The sequence below is a fragment of the Panthera tigris genome, chromosome E3 (assembly GCF_018350195.1).
Source record: "Panthera tigris isolate Pti1 chromosome E3, P.tigris_Pti1_mat1.1, whole genome shotgun sequence".
Taxonomy (NCBI): domain Eukaryota; kingdom Metazoa; phylum Chordata; class Mammalia; order Carnivora; family Felidae; genus Panthera; species Panthera tigris.
In genome coordinates, this window is record NC_056675.1 from 25,203,084 (window position 1) to 25,217,661 (window position 14,578).

General features: G+C 39.9%; 1 protein-coding gene across 10 annotated transcripts in view; it reads left to right on the forward strand.

Annotated features, from left to right (window-relative positions):
- Positions 1-14,578, forward strand: part of THUMPD1 (THUMP domain containing 1) — an 89,456-nt gene that overhangs the window by 66,517 nt on the left and 8,361 nt on the right. For 5 of the 10 annotated variants that reach the window (XM_042971365.1, XM_042971366.1, XM_042971367.1 and 2 more), the window contains exons 1-7: positions 3,303-3,433; positions 6,385-6,516; positions 10,134-10,155; positions 11,337-11,425; positions 11,663-11,740; positions 12,732-12,804; positions 12,969-13,107. In XM_042971365.1, coding sequence (XP_042827299.1) covers positions 12,780-12,804; positions 12,969-13,107 — 164 coding nt within the window. In that variant the 5' untranslated portion in view covers positions 3,303-3,433; positions 6,385-6,516; positions 10,134-10,155; ... (1 more) ...; positions 11,663-11,740; positions 12,732-12,779. Of the gene's footprint in view, positions 1-2,788; positions 3,013-3,302; positions 3,434-6,384; positions 6,517-10,133; positions 10,156-11,149; positions 11,228-11,336; positions 11,426-11,662; positions 11,741-12,731; positions 12,805-12,968; positions 13,108-14,578 lie in introns of those variants that run through there. The other 5 variants (XM_042971361.1, XM_042971360.1, XM_042971362.1 and 2 more) reach the window with 5 other exon arrangements.

A 14,578-nucleotide genomic window follows, 5' to 3' on the forward strand; every position in this document is an offset into this window, starting at 1 on the left:
TCATTTGTATCATTCCCACCAAGGTCACCTTGTCATAGCTCAAGGAAAGCTGTTCTTGACCTTCTCAATCCCATTGTAGCATCTGATCCATTAGACCTCTCCCTCTCCCCCAAGCCCAATATCGAATCATCAAGACCTCTCAGGTCTATGTCTGGAAACAATTGCTGAATCTTCCCACTATTTCCATTCTCATGCAGCTAACATAGGCCACCATCATCTCATGCACAGCCTTAAAATTGGCCTGTTTACTTTTACTACCTCCCACTTCCATTTCACGTCAATTCATTCTCCACCTCTGATCAGAGTGATCTTTTAAAAATGAAAGCTCAGCAATCAGTCAGTGACTACTTAAAATTCTTTAATGGCTTCTCAGTACTTTCAGGAAAAAGCACAAAGTTCTTAACTGGTTTGCAAGGTCCTGCAGAAACAGGCTTTGTTATTTCTCCAGCTTCATCTCTTAAAATAAGCCTGTATTCTCTCCTCACCTTTTTGTTCCAGGCATATTGAAATAACATTTACATACCTATGTCCTAGTCCTCTTGTATCTCTGCTGGCTGTCACTATGCTTCAGGCATTATACGAAGTTATTTGCACACATTGGAATTTTATTTATTTATCTCTTTATTTTGGTTTTTATTTATTTATTTTTGAGGAATAAAAATTTTCTGTATTTAAGAAGACGTACAATGTGATGTGCTGATATATGCATACATTGTGCAATGATAACCACAACCAAAGTAGTTAACATATCCATCACCACCATACCTACTTTTCTTTTCTCTGGTATTGTTAGAACACTTGAGATCTGTTCTCTTAGTAAATTTCAAGTATACAATATGGTATTATTAACTACAGTCTCGGTGCTATACACTAGGTCTCTAGAACTTGTGCATCTTATAATGGAGAGTTTGTACATTTTGATCAATATCTTCCCCTTTTGCCTATCCCCCAGCCTCTGAGACCCTTCAACTCTGTCTCTACAAGTTTAACTTTTTCTTTTAAATGAAGTTTCACATGTGAGAGAGATCATACAATATCTGTCTTTTTGTGTCTGACTTATTTCACTCAGCATAACATCCTCCAGGTTCGCTCATGTTGTCACAAATGGTAGAATCTCTTCCTTTTGTATGGCTGGATAATATTCCACTAAACGTATAAGCCATTTTTCTTAAGTTGTTTCCATATCTTGGCGACTGAATAATATTGCAATGAACATGGGAGTACAGATTTCTCATTGAGATAGTGACATATGTCCAGAAGTGGGATTGGTGAATCATATGATATTTCTATTTTTAAATTTTTTAAAACCTCCAAACTGTTTTCCATAATGGCTGTACCAATTTATATTCCCGACAATAGTGCTCAAGGGTTCGATTTTCCTCCACATCCTTGCCCCACATTTGTTATCTCTTGACTTTTGGAGAATAACCATCCTAATAAACAGGTGTGAAGTAATAGCTCATTGTGGTTTTGGTTTGCATTTCCCTGATAATTAGTGATGTTGAGCGTCTTTTCATATACCTGTTAGCCTTTTGTACTCTTCTTTGGAAAAATGTCTATTCGTGTCCTTGCCCACTTTTTAACCATGTTATATGGTTTCTTTGCTATTGAGTTTGTGAAAAGTATAAAAGGAAACTTTATTTAAAATGGAAGTGTTGAATTACTATATTGTATACTTGAAACGAATGGAAAGAAAATAAAAACTTAGAGAAAAAATAAAATAAAATGGAGTCAGGGGGCCAGAAGGGGGAAGCTCAGAGGCTCTACTACGTATCATTTATTGCAGACCCACCAGAAGGAGACACACCTTGTAAACTGATACTACTTCAGCTACTGCTTTCCTACCCCAGCAAGAGGAAGAAAGGTCTTTCTTCTTCCCTGATGACAGCCCAGCCAATGAGAGACTGTCACAACTTAAGCAATGAAAAGCCACTCTACTTGGATCTCCTAGTTTACTCCAATGACTTTTAATATACCATAGCCCTCCTGACTTCTCCCTTTGTCTATAAAAGTGTTCCTCTCCTTTGTTCTCCAGACTTGCGATAGCTTATTTGTCCCGAGTGGCAGTTCTCTGCGATTGCTGAATAAGCCAATTTTTTTTTTTTCTGGTAACATAACTGGCAGTTTTATTTTTAAGATTAAACTATTCACATGAACTCCTTATATAGTTTGGATATTAACCCTTTCTTGGACATGGTCTGCAAATATATTCTTCCATTCTGTAGGTTGCTTTTTTATTTTGTTGATGCTTTCCTTCCCTTTCCTTTCCTGTGCTTTTTAGTTCCATGTGGTCCCAATTGTTCATTTTTCCTTTTGTTGCTTATGCTTTTGGTGCCAAATTTCCTCTTTCGTTTTTTCTAGAAGTGTGATGGTTTCAGTTTTACATTTAAGTCTTTAAGCCATTTTAAGTAGATTGTTGTGTATCGTGTAAGGGAAGGGTTCACTTTCATTCTTTTGCACATGGATATACAGTTTTCCCAACTGTATCTATTGAAGAGATAGATTGTCTCATATCCACCCATCTCTGGGGGTCACCTCTGGGGAGTCCCCTCTGTGGCAGCTCATTTCTGAGGTTCATAGACACCCACACTCACAGGGAAATAAACACACACCACAAGCACAGAATCACACCAGCCTCACCTGGGAACTCAGGTATGAGGCTTACGGACAGACCCACACACAGACCCACACTGCAGACATGGCCAATGACACCCTGAGGAAAACACACACACACACGCACACACGCACACACGCACACACACAGATACAATCAGGAAGACCCAAAGGGGCAGCAAATTCACATGCATAACTAGTATACACACATACAAAACCCAGATATACATAGACACTCCCATATGGACACACATGTCCCCGAAAACGTACATAATGGGCAGGGGCTTTTGAAAAATGCGGTCACACGGGATGTCCATTGTGATCTATCAGGGGCTCAGGCCTCTGATTGGTGGAGAGAGGGTATACAGCATCCGGATTGCTATGGCAACGCTCAAACAGGTGAAGACCTGGACGGAGAGGGATCTTTCTCTGCTCCATCTTTTCCTGACAGTTTACTTAACCGGTTACTTGTGTCTTTCTCACCTAGTGATTTACTGATCTGTTGACCTACTAACCTTTCTAACCCTCCTCCCTCCCCTCGTGTACTTGATCATTCCTGGTACTGTCCCTGACTCCTTTCTACTCCTGACACACCCCCCTCCCCAATCCCACCCCTATTTAAATCCCACCCCAACCTCAGTTACCACTCCGCCCCCTTTCCCACCCCCTCCCTTCCCCTCCCACCCCCACCTCCTCTCCACCTCCATCTGCACCTCCTGTCTGGCGCCCCAGCTCCCCCTGAGAGGACTAGGACATAATGGTTCAGACGCTGTTTTTCTGTATCTTCTTACTTGGGTATCCCGGTTTCCCAAACACGAATGTGAGTACACATCCTATATCAGTGGTTTCTTCCTTTTTTATTTATTTATTTATTTATTTATTTATTTTTCCCGACTGTGGTTAAAAAACAGCTTTTTCATAGAATCCTTGATGAGAACTCGGTTCTTTGTGAAAACCGAGGACCTCAGAGCCAAGGTTTCTTGACCAGCTTGTTCTGGCCACAACTGTCCACATCAAGTTGTGGATCCTGTCTGGGCCTCTTGGTACAAAAAGAGTAGCATTGACAGGATGGAAACCTGAGCTTCATAGTGTCAAGAAAGAAGGACCTGTGAAGATCCTAAAAGCCACTGAGATCTTTGTCTTAAATAAGGGGCCTGTATGATGTTTGAATTATACCTCATTAGAACTGTTTCTAAAAATGTCAGAAACATTTAATAGGCACTATTTAATAGTATTAACAGTATTTCATAGTGTTAGACTGGCTCCTGGAAGTCCTGTCAAGATCCTGCTCCAAGCTTTGTAAGTTTACAGTCCATCTTATATGTAGTTTGTTTTCCTATCAGCGCATTGTTCATATTTGTGAAGTTTGGTAGCCCTGGGAACAGTGGTATCTGAAGCATTGGTGTTGGTACTAGAGAGTTAAAAAGTGAAATGTCCTTTGTGCTCTGTGCTTTCTGGTTTGTTCGCTTTTAGGATCTTGTGAATCAGCCCTCTCCCTCTGGTCTTGGAGGCTGCTGCCAAGAATTGTGTGTTCAAACAGGTTGATTAGAGCTCAACATCAATGAAGTGGCCTCACCCTGCTTGGACATTTATAATAGGACAATCACTATGAGTGAAGTGATCAGGAAGTGAATGAATTCTTGTCCTTTCTTTAGCCAAATATGTGCAGAGTGTCGAGGTACTCAAACCAAAAAAGGTCTCGAATGTCCTTACGATTGTCCAACTATAAAGAAATACCTGGTTCCCAGTGTGAATGTTTCATTCTATCATTAAAAAGAAAAACCTGTACTCCCAGGAGCCTGAGACAGAGAGACAGGGAACACCCATAGAGAGAAGTAGATTTCTTTAGATTAGCACGCACCAGATTCTTAGAGAGGGATCTACAAAGTCCCAAGTCAGGAACAACCTAAATTGAGGCAGAATCCTCCTACATGAATACCTCCAGTCAAAACAGAATCTATTCTATTTCTTTTGAGTCTATGAAGGAGGAAATTTCTTGGTTCTGTTTATTGGAAATTCCCCCCTCTACCTAGAATGTATCTCACAGATCAGTTCAGCTCTCTCTCCCTCCCTCATCTCTGAATTCGTCCATAAACTAACTTGTCTTGCATCTCCCACCTCCACCTAGTCATGGCCGTCTGTGAGACCGTGGCGTTATTGACCCCATTGGATCTAATCTAGTTAAGATTAACTACTGATATCAGCTTCCATATAGCTGCCAGAGGTATCAAGAGTGCCCAGGACTTAGCATGTTTACCATTCGTGTCAAGATGGGCTCTGTCTGTGGTGCATTTGATCCCCATGATCAATCATTGAGCGGACAGCTCCTGCTTTCTTTTAGACAGTGGCCACTCAAAGACAGTGTACATTTCCCACCAGCACACATTTTGGTGACCTCAGTTCTGAGAGCTGAAGATACAAATGGTACACATTTTGGAGGCTGCTTTCTAGAGAGATTTATTGGCACAAAATTAAAGTTTGGTATGTGAATTAGTATGAATTGCATTGTGAGTGTATTTTCTCCTAAATACTGGTAAGCCTAGTTTTAGTAAAATGATATGTGTCCTGTTGTTTTGGTGAGCATATTCAGGACTTTTGTATTCTTTTAGAAAGTAATTTTCATAGTAGCTATTGATTGATTTAGGTTCAACACTATGAAATAGGAACTTGACTTTATTGTATTGGCTATTTGGAGATGTGTGTTCAAATAACTTAAAATCTCATAGATTTCATCAAAATAGACAAGATCGCCTGATTATGCCAATCTTTATTTACTTCAGAAATCTGACAACCTGAGCTGTGATTCAGATTCAAAGTAAACCTTGAAAGTAAAATCTCATGAGGCACCTGGATAGCTCAGTCAGTTGAGCATCTAACTCTTGATTCTGGCTCAGGTCATGATCTCATAGTTTGTGAGTTTGAGCCCAGCATCAGGCTGTGTGCTAACACCGTGGAGACTGCTTTGGATTCTCTGCCTCCTTCTCTCTCTGTTCCTCCCCCACTCTTTTTCTCTTTCAAAAATAAACATTAGAAAAAGAAAACCTCCGTGTTTTTAGAAACTAAACAGTAATGTAGAATTTATTTTTGCTGGAATAATCCCATATTATTATAATAACAGCTTCCCATCTCTCTCAGTCATATCCATATCTGTAAACATCTGGCTCTATAACAATCTCCTTTGAACCTCTAGTACATTTTCATTGTTACTTCCTCCCATCCTTCTATAAACTTTGGTGTATTTTTGGAAATGTTCCGAAGTATTTTATCCAGGTACTTCACGAATGTACAACAGAGGTCATTTACTTCTTGTCTACTAAAAGTTTGTGTTTATTTTTTTTAATTTTGTTTTTTTTTTCAATTTTAAGTTGGCTGATAAATTCTTAAGTTCTGCTAACTATTTAAAAATTGTTCCAGTGTGTTTGTCAGCACTATAAAATTTCTAAGATGGCCTATTAGATTTTCCCAACAGCTGCAGTGTGGTATAACTTATGTATAATAACAAGACCTTTGTAAAGATTGCAGTTTGTTGATATGTGATATAGATAAGAAGCAATGAAGCCATCGCCATAGTAAGTAAACACAGTCATCACTCCCACAAGTTTGCCCCTGCTCCTTTGTAAGCCCTGTGTCCGCCCTGTCCTTCATGAGGAGGCATTTGAGAGATGTGCTTATCACCTCCTGGAGGCTGGTTGAAGGTTTGTAAAGATGATTCTTTGTAACAGATATTATAAATGTCTTTGATATTCCTCATTGTCTCAAATATTATTTCAGCTTGTCCATATTTTGGCTGGCCGTTTCCCTTTTGGCTCTCGTGTATTTGGGATTCTGTGGAAGCTTACCATTATTACTGCCACCCTTGCAATTTGTGCATGTCTGGTTTACCTCTGGACAGTTGTCCTTGCTGTGAGTATACTAAAGTACCTTATAGATAGGCTTGTAATCATCAGTAAGCAGAAGTTTTTTTTTTTTTTTTTTTTGGTAAGCACAAATTTTTAACTAGACCTTTTGTATGCATTCAGTATTTCAAATTTTCCTTTAAGCACTGTGTTCATTGCAGCCACATATTGTAATAATTCCAATGTTCATTATCATGTAGATGGAAATATTTTTAAAATTCTGTGAATTGTCTTCTTTAACCCACTTCTTTTACAATATCTCTATTCTATCTCTATTCTATATCTTCTATTAGAATATCTCTAATATTTTTTTGTAGTTTTCCACCAGTCTTTCTGTTATTGATGTCTAGCTTGCATTTGTGTTCTGAGAACATATTGTCTATGATTTTGTTGACTTTAAGTTAAGATGTATTTTCTGACCCTGAATATGGTCCATGTCAGTGAATGTTCTATGTGAGTTTGAGAAGAATGTGTAGTTGTCTACTGTTGAAGTGTTCTATAGATGGTAATGCCATCCAGGTGACTGATGATGCAGTTCAGTCCAACTGTGTTCTTAAATTTGAATGTCTGTATGCTCAACCTGTCAATGACTGATAGAGGGTATTGAATTCTTTCAGCCATAATAATGTGTATGTCTGTTTCTCCTAGCAGTTGTATCAGTTTTTGCCTCATGTATTTTGACACTCTGTTGTTAATGCATGCACATTAAGGATCATGTTTCCCTGGGGAATTAAGCCTTTATTATTGACCTCAGTATGTCCGATAATTTTCCTTACTTTGTAGAATGTTTTGAAAGATAATTTCAGTAGCCACAGAATTCTCGGTGATGGGTTCTTTTCTTTTAACACTATAAACATTTCATTCTTCTTGATGGCCTGGTTTCTGAATTCTGAGTATTTTTTTTTTCCTGGTTCCTCTTGGGTACAGTGTTATTTCTCCCTTCTCCCTGTAACTCCGGCCCTCAACACTTCCCCTTACCTTCTTCCAAATTGTTTGTTTTCAGTTTTCTGTTGATTGAATAGTATATGTCTAGGGGTAGTTTTTTGTTGTAGTTGTTGTGGTGGGGTTTTTTTTTTTGGGGGGGGGGTATTTATCCTGCTTGGAATTCTTTTAGTTTCCTGGATCTGTGGTTTGCGACTATCATTAATTTTGGAAAATTCTCATGGTCATTTTCACTTCAAATGTGTCTTCTTTTCACTTCTTCTCCAGGTATTCCCATTTTGTGTATGTTACACCTTTTGTAATTGTCCCACTGGTCTTGGATGTTCTGTGTTGTATTTTTAATTATTTTCTTTGTGTTTCTGTTTCAGATGTTTCTACTCGATATTTCCTTCTGCTTGTCGAGTCTTTCCTCAGCTATGTTGTGTGTGTTAATATATCCACAAAGGCATTTCTTATTTCTGTTATGGTGTTTTTGATTTCTAGAACCAAAATCTCTTGGATCCTAGAGTTATCATCTTTGTGCTCACACTCACCACCTCTTCTTGCATACTGACCACTTTTCCCATTAGAGTTATTCTCCTATTAATCAGAGCAGTTGTAAATTCCCAGCCTGATTATCCCAACATCTCTGCCATAGGAAATATGAGTCTAATGCTTGCATTGTGTGTTCAAAATATGTGGCTTTTCCTTTTAGGGTACCTTGTAAGTGTTTTTGAGAGCTGGGAGTCACATCCTTGTTTAAAGAAACTGAGGTGAATAGGCCTTGAGTGTGAAGTTTTGTCTTTACCTGGCTAGGTTTTAGGCTGAGTTTACTCCCCTGTGAGACAGGAAGGAGAAAGAGCACTGTAGTTGAGTATTTCCCTTCATCTGCATTGCTTGTGTTTAGGAAAACCCCCATTAGGTTTTGGAGAAATAGTTTCTCTTGAGGGCAGGCCTTCTAAGGAAGAACAGAATACCATGAGTTTATGTCTAAATGGCTATTTTTCCTCTTTCCTGCCAATTTAGAAATCTTTCCCCTCATAAAGAAAATATAAATATTATGTATTTGTAAGTCCATCTCTGTTTCCATTTCCCCTGCTTAGGAAAGGAAACATGTGATGTTAAAGACTATCCGTGGTTTTCTATTTGCCCTCCATAGATACACTTTCCTATAACAACATTATTATGACTTGCTTTTTGATAACACATTGATATTCCAATATCCTGGCAAGATGTTGGGGCTAGCTTCAGCCCCATTTAAAACTTTTGAGTAGGGATAGGCATTCTAGAAGTCAGGAAAATGTGTCTTTACCTTTTGTGAAAGTAGAGTCTGGCCTAGATTTTACTGAGCTATAATTCACCAGGGGATGACTCGGGTCTGGGTGTTATTGGATCCCCAAGACCAGGTTCTTGAGTCTCAGTGTCCTAGGAATGAACACTGAACTCAAGGGAAACAAAGCAGGTAGAGTTTATTAGAGATAGCTCGTATACAATGGTGCCAACAAGAAAGAGGCATATCGCTCCCTAAAGGGGTAGTGTGCCAGGTTTATAAAGGCACTTTTCCAAAGAGTGAGGGGATGGGAGTGGGGAAGCATCGTTTAGTCCCACAGTCACTATCTTGTGGTTGTTACTTTTCAGTGGACACAAGACCATCACAGGATGGTTTTCCATGGTTGACATTCTTTTAGGGCTCCTAGAAAACAGAAATACTTGTGCAGTCAGGCTTTAAATTATTACTTCTAATTTTGCCCAGACAACCATTACTCCCTAATACCTGTGATCTCTCTTTTGTTCACGTTTCCAGAAGGAGGTATGGAAGCTTTTAACCCTTGCCTCAGACCACTGCCTCTACACGAGTGAAGTTCCTTTTGTTTTTCTTATACCTTCTTACGGGGAGCACTTTTTCCTTTTTTTTTTTTTTTTTTGAAATGTTAGCCATCTTTTCTTTTGTTGCCTGTGCTTCTTCTCTAGTCATGTTCCACTCTCTTTCTCATTTGATGGCTTTTGTTTTTGGAAGACCCTCTGTTTTTAGTGATCTAGGAAAATCATAGCACCTGACATGTTGTAATTGTTTATTGATTCAGAGAACAGCCAACTCTGTACGATTTCAGAAAGCTTTCTAGAGAATGAAAGAGGCATATCTTACTACAAAGGTTTTCCTTTTCTTTCCTCTTCCCTTCCTTCCTCCTTCCCTTCCCTTCCCTTCCCTTCCCTCCCCTCCATCTCTCCCCACCCCCCCTCTGTGGGTCTCTTTCTTTATTTCTCTCTCCCTGTCTCTCTCTCTCTCTCTCTCTTTCTTTTGGACTTTCAAATGATCCTAGGTTCTGGATTTCAGTGTGGATATTGGGTTTGACTACAAGAGAAAAAAATCAGACAAATATTTTATTTATATAATTTTAAAACTGTCTGCATTATGCACTGACAAAATTGAATACGTTGATGTTCATGGAATAGAATGTAAATCTATCTTTTAGTGAAAATAAGCCATGAATCTTTATGCTTTTATCAGAAATGGTTTATAAGGAATCATTAACTAAATATGAAATTCTAATTTTTGCTTATATTTAATAATATGAATTCATTATGCTGAACAAAATGATCATTGTAATTTCATTGGTTTACGTTTAATATTTTATCAGAAAGAATACGTTTTTACTAATAATATGTTTGACCTCAAACTTATTTTGTTTCTTCCTCTCTCAGATAGAGCCTCCAGTATAACAAGGTAAGATTTAAGGTTTTAGTATTCTTTGTAAGTTTTTTTCAGTACTGCTGTTTGATGTGGGTTTTAATTTTTTAACTAGGGATAAATATGATGACTTCTGATGTCTAATTGACTTGTTAACTCTTGAAAATCTTTCTCTTCCCTGTTTGGAGGCTAAGTGACAATGTGGAGGGATTTGGCATCTCTTAAGAGACCAGGGGAGGAAAACATCATAGGAGGAAGGAGAACAGGATGAGTGTAATTTTGCATAGAAATGGTTAGGAAACAAGTGATGATATGAGTCTGAGGTTTGGAGTGAGTACTTTGCCATGACATGGCTCTTGGTGACATGCGAAGATGAGAAAACCCTCTCTGAGTCTATCAAGTGGCCTAAGCTTAGAGAAGAAGCCAGATATTGCCAGGCAGGGTGTGTGTCACAAGAGAGGTTTAAACCATGGTTTTGAGTCTGAGGTGGAGGGAGCCATTCATGCCAGGGGAGAATAAGAAGTGAACGTGATGCAAATGGGGGTACTGTATTCTGCATGGGCCCTATAGACTGTGGTGATTCTGTTGCACTGTGTGTTGAGAGCCAGGGTGGCTGCCTGACACTTAGTAAGCCCTCAAGGGCTGGTGCTCATCACTGTGAATGCAGCAGTGGTCGCGGTGAGAAGAGCGAACTCAGGGCATGAGAGCTCTCACACTGGGCCAATAGAAGAGAAGTTTGCACTTTGTGCTTGTTAGAGGAGTCAGTGTTCTAGAGCTTACACGTAGAGTGATCTCAGTGAAATAAGGTTCCTTGGGTTTATTTTTTTTTTAAATTTTTTTTAACGTTTATTTCTTTTTGAGACAGAGAGAGACAGAGCATGAACGGGGGAGGGGCAGAGAGAGGGAGAGACACAGAATCGGAAGCAGGCTCCAGGCTCTGAGCCATCAGCCCAGAACCCGACGCGGGGCTCGAACTCACGGACCACGAGATCATGACCTGAGCTGAAGTCGGAGGCTTAACCGACTGCGCCACCCAGGAGCCCCGGTTCCTTGGGTTTAAAATGCTACTAAAACTTGCTTTCTTCAGGCACAATAAGAAAGCAAAAAAGTTAGTTACACCCACGTGTTAGATAATGTGTCTCTGCTGCTAATACAGTGGGATTATTCGATGTCACCAGTTTGGTAACAACCTTAGAAATTGTTTTATCTCTTTTTAGTTAATTTACAGCAAATAACTGAAAAGATCAACACAGTGAAGAAAGAAAACAGAGAGCTGGCTGAAGCGATATCCATTTGGGAACAGAAGGTAGCATTGCCCTTTCAAATATTCTTTGTGTGATTTTATTTCAGTTATTTCACCTCTGGTAGTTCATCCTACTGACCTAGTTCATGTGTTGTAGAAACACTCCCAATTCAAGACAAGCTTCACAAATGTAAAGAACTACCTCTTTATTAGTGAAAGGAATCACACATTAGAGATAGGTTTATCTACCATGATGCTATTTTTGAATTCTGATTCCTTTTTCATATGTTTTATATGTAGTTCAATGAATCAAAGATACGTCTTCAAGAAGCTGAGAGAAGAAGTAACATTCACTCCGTTGAAGCTCTTAAATTGAAAGTAAGAATCCCATGGAGTGCCTGGGTGGCTCAGTCAGTTGAGAATCCGACTTCGGCTCAGGTCATGATCTCACAGTTCCTGAGTTTGAGCCTTGTGTGGGGCTCTGTGCTGACAGATGGGAGCCTTGAGCCTGCTTCTCTCTGTGTGTGTGTCTCCCTCTCTCTGCCCCTTCCCCACTCGTGTTCTGTCTCTTTCTGTCTCTCAAAGATGAATAAACGTTAAAAAATAAAAATAAAAATAAAGAAAGTAAGAATCCCTTCTTTGCCTGGATTGCATTGTAAAAACACAAGTAAAATAATGAATTATCATTGCTCATTCAACATGTTTTGTTGAAGGAGCACATCAAAAAAAGTTGAGCACTTGATTTAAAATTTAAATGACACCCTTCAAAGTGCACTTGCTACCTTGCAATCAGAGAGAGAGAGGAATGTCAAGAATCCAGAAGTGATGAGTTGGCTGCTGAGTTTTACTGTAACTTGGCTTTGGAGGCTTTTTGTTCATTGGGTGAGGTGAGCACAGCATATTCTTCTGCTGTTTACCACAGTAGAGAGTGGGCCTCTGGGAGCCAAACCTCCATCCTCACAAGGACCTGGAATTTCACTTAGGACCACCCTGAGGAGTTTTGCTATTTCAAGGACTAGCAAGTGTCTTTTATTTTCATAGCTGGATAATTACCACCTCATTCAGCCCTGCTCTCCCAAGATATGGAGAAAATCCCCCAAGACAGTTGAGAGATGAAGGGCAATAGCCAAATTGTATACTGCCCTCCTCCCTTAATGCTGAACAATGTTCAGTGTGAATATTCCCCTAAGAAAGCCATTTGTGAGCTCTTTGACTTGAACTATATTCCATGTTCTTTGCCTTCTCATGGTTATATTTATGCTTTGGGATCTTTCTTTGTTGCCGTGCATAGTCCTGCTGTGTTAGGTACACTCACATTGTTATGCGGTCATTATTTCTTGAATGTCTTTTTTTCATATCTGTCTTAAAGTCACAAGATGCAAACGGTCAATTTGAGGATCCAGAACTGAGAGCCGTGATGCCCAATAACTGTGAACTGGAAGGTATGTTGTCTGTTGGGGAGAAATGCCCATATGGTGGCAATGGGTTTGCTTTGGGAAGGGAAGGAATAGCTTCCTGCCTTCGTGGTACTTGCCCTTTTCCTGTCGCCCCAAAACCAAGTCTCATGTCATGTGCACACACAAAAATAAAGTTCATTTTTTGACAGAAAGTAAAAAGGCCCTGGAGGACAAGTGTAATGCATTGAGGTCTGCGAAAGCAGTCGAGGAAGCCAAAGTCAGACAGTTGAAGGAGAAGGCAGGCATCCTGGAAGAACGCTATGAAGAAAGAAAAGTGGCTATAGAAAAGTAAGATGTTCATGTGATAAGAGTCCCAAGTACTGTTGTATGAAGGAATGTGGTGGCCAGTATAGGTAAATGTATTTCTTTTAGAATTGGATCCAGAGTGTTTTGCCAAATGCATTCAGTAGAATTGTGCCTGCCCTTCCTACCTTGCTTTCTGGAACCTGCATTTTCCTTTCTGTCCTTAGTGCTTGCCACACATTGTTGTGTCATGTGCCTAGGGTGGACGAGGGAAGGCATTAATCACATTGATACCTGGATTCCCTCTGGATCCATTTACATTGTCCTATAGGTTTCAATCCCATCACATTGTCCTATCAGCCGGGAATTAGGTCATCTTTGTTCAGCACCAGACTTGGGTCAAAAATATCTATGGGAAAAATGGAATTATCTTGCTGTAGAAACAATGGACAGTGGCTTGGGATGCCATCAGTACTGGATGCCTTCATCCAGTCTGCAAGTGAGATTTGCATGAAGTGTGTCTCATGGGTTCATTACAAATTTGGTGCACCACTCACATGTTTCCTCTTTTGTCCAGTATTTTCTTTTGTTCTCAGGAGGAGATCAGGGACCTTAAAGTCCCTCATTCACATTGAAAAGTAAACTCTTCCTTCTCTTCCCTGAGACTCAGCTTTGTGTTAGTCCTTCTCACACCTGGGGTGGGGGCTTCTCTGTCTCACTTACATCTTGTTTTTGTTAATTTGTAAGCTCTGACCACCTCTCTATCTTTACCCCCTCACAACAGAGCCACTACATGACAGCCACAGACCAGAAAGCATTTGCTGAAGGACTGCCTGAGAGGCCAGAAGGAAATGCATGTGCCTTTCTCTGTCTAGTGCTTTTGCTCATTTTCTAAGAGTCTTTCAGTTTTGCATGTGATTCTTGAGTATATCCAGTGCCAAGTTGAAACCCTTTAAAGCAACACCATGAACTAAGTAGTCTGAGGGCAGCACAGCAAACCAGACTTTTGAAGCATTGCCTTTTGCTGCCTTCACTATCAATAAACTCCGTCTTGTTAAAGACTGGATTGACTCCATGAAGTTGATAGTTTTCCGTCTGAAATGTATTTCCTGGAGATAACAGCCTGACTGTGGGACAGTTCACATCATGTTATATTTCAGTAGATACTGCCACTCTAAGATTGGCCTTTTCCTCCACCAGGATCTTTGAAGGAAGAGGCAGGGGTTACACTCCTGTAACTCCTGTGTGGGAGTGATTTGCAATGCTGGTGAAACCATATCCTGGAAGGCTATCTTCCATACTGAGTGTCTGTGTCCGGGTACAACTTTTGGACTGAGACTCAGTGCATTGCCCCATGGAGGTATAAGGCAATGATGATCCCCTGCTTCATCCTAATGGGTATAGCCGGTCAGGCATAGTTTTTCACGTTGAACTGAAATGAGCCTTCACCATCTCGAACAAAAGACCAACTCTAGGAAGGCACAAAGTGCAATGTTATTTGATGACTTTATGATGA